Here is a 6,969-nt window from a genome sequence, read left to right as displayed (position 1 = left end):
AAGCAAAACAGAAAGTAAAACGACGTATAGTCTATCTTAGTCCATGTTCGTGCCAGTTAAGACTCGAAAGCCCTTATCCCACTGAGTGGTGAACATTTGCAAAGCTAGCGAATATTGCCTTCTCGCCAGGGTTCATTCAAGGTCACAAATGTGTGCCAAACAGTCATTTGGTTGTTCATGTTTGCTTGTGAATGACTGAGCAATTCAAGGCAGCTCCTTTTATAGCCAATCATGGCACCCATCTAATCTCAGTGTGCCTGTTCACCTGTGGGATGTTCCAAACAGGTGTTTGATGAACAACCATGTTTTTCAGTTCAGGGTGTACCCCGCCTGCTGCCCGAACACCGCTGGGATTGACTCCAGCACGCTCATGACAGGCAGGATCAGAATGGATGGATGGAGCAATAGATGATTTGTTATTACGATTAGGTTCTCACTAGGTGGCGGTAGTCATTTGACACCTTGGTTGTTCCCGCCTCTAGAAGAAGACATCACTGCCTTTATTGGTTTGGTCACACGTTACTTAATTTTCACAAGATCTGGTTTAAACAGCATGTGAGAATTTCTTTTTTCATCGCGTTTTTTTTAATACAGCACGAACTTTTAAAGTCAAATGTACTCGATGTTTCGGAACATCGTTTCACGTTTTGCTAGCTTGTGACGCAACATCATTTTGCTAATCATCGCCTCTTGATTTGTACAGTACAATACTCTGCGTCGCAATGGATAAATGGGTTTAAATTCTTGGGAATATTGTCGGTAAAACTTGTATTGCATTTACTCGAGCACAATGGCGACCCAGAGAGCGCTTCCTCAGAGCAAAGAAAGTCTGCTACAAAACTACAACAAGAGGCTGAAAGATGACATCAGGTCCATCCTGGACAACTTCACCGAGATCATCAAAACTGCCAAGGTACGTTTGTATCGTGTACAGGTCCGCCGCTTTTCAAGTTTATTGTCCAAGCTACCACTGTGTAAAGTACTCTTGGGCGACGGGAAATTATTCAATTTCGCTTGATTGATCCACAAAGGATTTGTATACTGCAAATAATGTATCCTAGTTCATCTCCTGCAGTGTCCCCTAACCAAGGCACTCATTTTGGACACCACCAATCCAAAGCAGCTCTAAGAATTTGAATAATTAAATCATGATGATGTCGTCTCATTTATATACTTGATGTGATATTTGGGCCTGTTTAACACGAAGCTGATAGTGATACACCGAGGAAATATGACTTATTCTGTCTAATGCACAGATTTATTTTAGTGTTCTGCCTATCATTATGCGTCGCTTTAATAACAAACAACCTTTAATTGTGGAACCACCTGCTGCCATCCATACAACAGAATAGTTCCTTTTTGTTCATCTAAATAGGCTCAGATTTCATATTAAATGTGCAAGTAAATTTAGACAAGATTGTCATTATTCCAGTGCCATAATGTCTGATAGATACCAAGAGGCTGAGCTCCACGGTTATTCACATAGGAAACGAGTGACTAGAATGTGAGGCAGTTACACTTCCTCCCTTACCTAGTGTGTTCTGTGTGAGACTGTATGGAAAAATCTGAATATACATTTCTGCTATACCATATGCCTGTCAAAATATATATCTGTGTACTATTGTGCAAACAAGTTCACTGCGCGCCATTCGTGACCACAAAGCAGCATATTTTGGTACCGATGCAGACGGAGGACCTCCTGTAAAATATGTTGATTTCCAGTCCACGTCCCACTTTTTCGCCCCCGGGCAAACCAGTTGGGAGTCACTGCTCTAAAATTTGATCATTGTCTTCTCCTTCAGATAGAAGACGAGACGCAGGTTTCCCGAGCAACTCAAGCAGAGCAAGACCATTATGAGATGCACGTACGAGCAGCTAATATTGTAAGTGGGTTGATATCAGTCAGCATTTCTTTAATGTATTCAGGACCCAAACCATCCAGTGATTTATAGATCCGTTGCAGAATTTTAAAATCTTTTCTACAGCTGATTAGGAGCCAGTGTTAAGCCTTTAGGACTCAAGTGAGGAAGACTGGAATAGAGATTCAAACCCCGAACCGTGAAGTAGACGTGCTTAACCACTGCTGAAACGTGTGCGGGTCCATCAGGTTCGCGCGGGCGAGTCATTGATGAAGCTGGTATCGGATCTGAAGCAGTTCCTCATCCTGAACGACTTCCCCTCTGTCAACGACGCCATCAGTCTGCAGAACCAGCAGCTGCGCTCGCTGCAGGAAGAGTGCGACAAGAAGCTGACCTCCTTGCGTGACGAGATCGCCATCGACCTGTACGAACTCGAGGAAGAATATTACTCCTCCAGGTACAAGTAGACTCCTCCTCGCCACCACCCCCATCCCACTACTGTCCTGCGCTCCCACCCTCACCATTCTCCACTAAGCCCCTGAAGCCATCACCATCGTCATCATCATCATCCACTTGTAGCTGTGTGTGAGCGGTGAATAGACACTGCCTAGTCGAGTGACATAGCGACCCTCCCTAAAAGAATCTCGTGCCTCACATTTTACTGCTGTAGAAGTGAGCATGGTTGATCTTGAAGAAGATATTGAACAGAATATCGGCAGGATAAAAGCAGCTCTTCAAATATAAGACAAAAGCAGCATGTTTCTATGCTTGGCGCCTTCTGTTTGCCGACGAGGGTGATTGGCGTAGATGAACCATCGAACCACCTTTGAGCCAAAGCACATATTTTACAGAAGTGAAAATCTCACAGTACTCTACCAAAGAGACATGTCACCAAAAAAAGTAATTATCTCAGTTTCTCACCAATGTACTTCTTCGGTCTGTCATCTGGGCCTGTTTGGCTGAACACAAATCTATCATTCTGTTGAATGAATGGAAACAGGTCGCAACACAGGCTGTTGTACCTTCTGCGATCCAGTGGAAGCGCATTCAATTGTACTGCTTGACACTATATGAGCAAAGATACATTATTCATCGTAAACTAAGTAGGGATGTCCCGATCATGTTATTGGAAACAGAGTCCGGCCATGTCATTTTCAGCTGATTGGAATTGGGGGGGCTTCCTTACACGAGGAAGTGACTCTTCCTCGTGGAGTGTTCATTGTGAGCAGACGCGTTTGTTGTGATTTACGCAAATCTGACTGTTTTTATGTGAAACTGTTGTGGTCTTCAGAGGTTGTAGCGTCAAGGTGAGCATTCAGATATGCTCCTCTAAATACAATACTTACCGTTTCTTATGATCAAAAACGCCACACTCGGCATCATTCAAATCCCTTTTCTCCCCCCAGCCTATGTACTACTTTGTGTATGGCTCATACTGTGTATCGGTTTTTACATTGAGGAATAATTCTATGGTGCACCCAACTAAGTGTCTGGCATTGACCATGTGTTTTATGTATATATATATATATATATATATATATATACATATACACAGTATATATATATTAGGTTATTATTTTAATTCTTATGCAACGGTTGCATCAAATTGTTTTAGATTGGACTGTGTGTTGAATCAACAGTATGTTGTTCATTCAAGGTGAAAATCTAAAGTGACAAGTAGGAGAGACATTTTGTTTTGTAAATGTATTTTCCTCCAAATATTGATTTCCATCTTGTGACTCAAGCTGTTAAAAAAAGTGTCAATCTCACATGGTTGAACATGTGCCAGTTGTGCACAAGGATCATAATGATTAAGAAATAAATAGAGAGGAAAAAAATGAATAATTTGTCTTGTTTTTCGACAAGAAAACAATGAGAGACGAGTGTGCGTGTTCTTTTTGGCATCATACTGGGTGTGGACTTGCGTCACTTTCTGCATTTGCTCGGCTCCCCCCCACCTCCCTCATTAACTAATCATCTTGACAACCATTGATCAGCGTTGGCTTCAAGTTCTTCAGCAATATTCCAGTTTCTGGCGCTTGTTGCTCAATCTCCACGCTTGTTTGTGACTGACTGAGCTTTCGTGGGCGTATGAATGTGCTCGTTCTTACTTGGCACTCTTGTCTGCTCCTCTCCTGCTCCGCTCTGCCTCTGCTGTGCTGATTCTTTGCCTCCCGCTGGCCTTCCCCATCTCAAAGCTACAATCAGTGGGACAGTGTCGACCTGTCCTTGTGTGAGGCGTACCGGCGGCGGGATAGTTGGGCCTCCGTGGGCAGCAGCCGCAGCTCCAGCCAAGGGGAGCAAGAGGAGTCGGAGGGACCCCTGCAGCAAGATGTCAACTCACAGCACCACCTCAACGGACACTCAGGCGCCACTTCCATCGAGAAACCATGAACATGGGGGTACTTTGAATCATCAAATTGTTTACATGCGGAAGGAACCTTGCTTTTATAGGCTTCATAAAATTGTTGCCATGAAATACATTCCACTGAGTTTAATCTGAATGTGTTCACAGTTAGGACACTTCTTTTCTTTACTGTAGGATAGTAAATAGCTAAATTCAAATAGTTGGACATGAAAGTGAGAATCTAACCGTCCTAGGTTTTTCCATTCCCGACGTCATCTAACAAAAGAATAAACCTGCAAATTTCCTTTGTTTACTTGCTATACCGGGCTTGTTTCATTTCTCGTAATATTCATTTGTAACATGTTCTGCTACTCTCCAGCATGATGCTAATAAAAAACACAACGGCAGTGCAATTAAGTTGTTTTTAATTCAAAGAAATGCCCGTAATGACATTGAAAATATGCACATTATTTACAAAGCTCATCGTCAAGGTAGCAGCTTCAGGAAGTCAGAAGAGTCAACCTCAAAAGATGTTTCCTCAACTACCTTATGGTAATCACCAAGAGCTATTTTTCGTCAGAAACAACTTACATACAAAAGGGGGGAGTGAAATCAATCTTGTCATCCATTACGTAACAATAGGTCTCTCAAAGACGAGGAACTTTGCGTGAACGTATGTGACTATTCAGTCTGTTGACATTTGCTTTTCATTCCCTTTCCCATCTGTTTAATATACCGGTAGACGGTACACACCTTTCGTTAATTCATGGTGCAGTATAGATATTTTGAGTCTGCCTCAATTTGTAAACACCCATTCATTTGAATAATTCCATGTCTTTCGACATCAACCTTGTCTTTTCCTCATAATACACTGGCAGCCTTTTTATTTGGCCATTTGGTGGGTAGGAGGCTTCATTTTCAGCAGATGGCGGGCGTCAAAACATTAATATCGTCGATTCATCTTCTTGAACTTCTCATAATGGTAGTCATCAGTGGCCTTTTCGTTATTTGGTCGTTTGCGGAAGTTAGGTGGCTCTGACGCTGTGGAGTGATGAGGTTTAATGAGCAATATGTTGCAAATAGCTGAAAGCGCGGTGGGGGCGGGGCACTTACTCTCTGTCCCAGGTTTCTCAGTGTCCCCCACACGCAGCGGTCTTGGTTTGGGTTCCTCTCTCTCTCGTCTGTGGTGGTGCCTCTGAGCTGCATTGGAATCCTCATGATAGACTGCAGAACGGAGAAATTGGGAGGATAAGGAGACATTTAACCATTAAAATGTAGTTGGATGATGTTTATTCCTACAGCGGTTGTGCTGGACATAGTTGACAGCAATGTTGGTAGGCACAAATGATGTTCCGTTGTCTTTTTTCTTGTTCCTTTGTTCCGCAAGCAGTTTAGCTTTGGCTTCCTCTGTCTGGATGATGTTCTTTATCTTTGCACTGAACAGAAATGAAATGTTAGTTGTTGTTTTTTCTTCAAATGTTTTAGTTCATAATTTTCAGAGTCTACATACTCGATACCAAGGTCGACTTCAGGGATTCCACTCAGCATCTGATTGGACAACATTTCCTCTGTCTTCTTGGCAGAGTTGACGCGGATGTTCTCAGGCAGCTCGTACAGGTGGTCCTCTGCATTTTTCACCTTGACTTTTTGTTCCTCTGCTTCTACAAGGCCCTTCTTTCGTCTCAGTTCTGTTTCAATGTATTTCATCCTGACGGGACATATTTATCAAGGTACATGTCATTCTTTTTTGTTGTTTCAATACAATAACCCCTGGTTTGGATTAACTGAATATGTAACTGTACTCAGCAATTGCTTCAAGACCGTGAGAGTATCAGAAATGACTAATACATACATGTCAGCATCTTCGTCTCGTCTGTTTGTCTCAGCTGAAAAGGAGGTACCCAAGTTAAGGTCCGTATCGTCCTCTGTCCTATAAAGACAAACTTGATACATTAAAGACAATGCCAAAGTGTTGAATATGAAAGACAACACGATTACCCGATATTTGGGGTTATTTACATGTCTCGATTGCGATCCTTGACTTTCTTCATGTCCACAACCCCTCCAGTTTTGAGCTTGAACGGGTCATTCTGTAAAATCAGTCGATACTATTCACGGGACTGCACAGCAAAAATACAACCGTACAAAGCAAAACGTGCATGGTTCAGTATTGAAATACAGTCATCGTGAAATTTAGGAGAGTACAGCACTCACATCAATCTCAGCCTCAGGTGGCAATTTTTCTCCAACTAGTAAGGCAGTTACGCTGCGAAAACAATCATAGTTATTGGCTTCTTTGTTCACGATATTTAACATTTATTTGTGTTTTTGTTGCATTAGTTGTAATTAAAATACGGTAGGTAGATTTTACCTGACTCCCTTCTGTCGTCGCCGCAAGCTCTGTAGCTCTTTGGCCTCTTCTACTTTACATCTAAACGTAAGGAGACCCACATGAATATTTAAATACACGTTTGATTGGGTCAAACAAATAAATTCACTTTGTGTAGATGACTGATTCGCAGTTAGCTCTGTCCGCTAGCAAGAGGTTAGCTCTGCGCCCCTCTTGTAATATTTAATCTCTTACCTGACTTCCTGAGTTGTTTCATCCTCTTCCACGTCTGAAGAATTTCTTCTCCTTCTAAAGTTTTTGCCAGAAGGCATTTTAACATGCGACTTTAAAATTGCCCTCACTTCGGACTCGCAGCGTGACGATTGTAATACCGAAAAATAAAGGTTCCCAGTCGGAATGACGGGGACAACTCT

At 42.4% G+C, this 6,969-nt stretch overlaps 2 protein-coding genes across 2 annotated transcripts; one reads left to right on the top strand and one right to left on the bottom strand.

The window, feature by feature from the left end:
• Positions 1-362: 362 nt before the first annotated feature.
• On the top strand, positions 363-4,619 carry med22 (mediator complex subunit 22). Its single transcript, XM_086110436.1, has 4 exons — positions 363-913; positions 1,803-1,883; positions 2,108-2,316; positions 4,058-4,619. Exons 1-4 carry the CDS (start codon positions 791-793, stop codon positions 4,251-4,253), a joined length of 609 nt encoding a protein of 202 aa, XP_085966562.1. The 5' UTR covers positions 363-790; the 3' UTR covers positions 4,254-4,619.
• c5h9orf78 (chromosome 5 C9orf78 homolog) lies at positions 4,615-6,961 on the bottom strand. The gene is made up of 9 exons (XM_086110437.1): positions 6,791-6,961; positions 6,578-6,637; positions 6,421-6,472; positions 6,226-6,296; positions 6,059-6,136; positions 5,717-5,914; positions 5,506-5,642; positions 5,320-5,430; positions 4,615-5,247 (listed from the first exon to the last, which is right to left on the bottom strand). Exons 1-9 carry the CDS (start codon positions 6,865-6,867, stop codon positions 5,150-5,152), a joined length of 882 nt encoding a protein of 293 aa, XP_085966563.1. The 5' UTR covers positions 6,868-6,961; the 3' UTR covers positions 4,615-5,149.
• Positions 6,962-6,969: the final 8 nt, after the last annotated feature.

Source organism: Hippocampus guttulatus, chromosome 5 (genome assembly GCF_054856545.1).
Source record: "Hippocampus guttulatus isolate MCC_2025c chromosome 5, RoL_Hgut_1.0, whole genome shotgun sequence".
NCBI classification, from domain to species: Eukaryota; Metazoa; Chordata; class Actinopteri; order Syngnathiformes; family Syngnathidae; genus Hippocampus; species Hippocampus guttulatus.
This window is presented reverse-complemented; position numbering and strand designations above follow the sequence as displayed.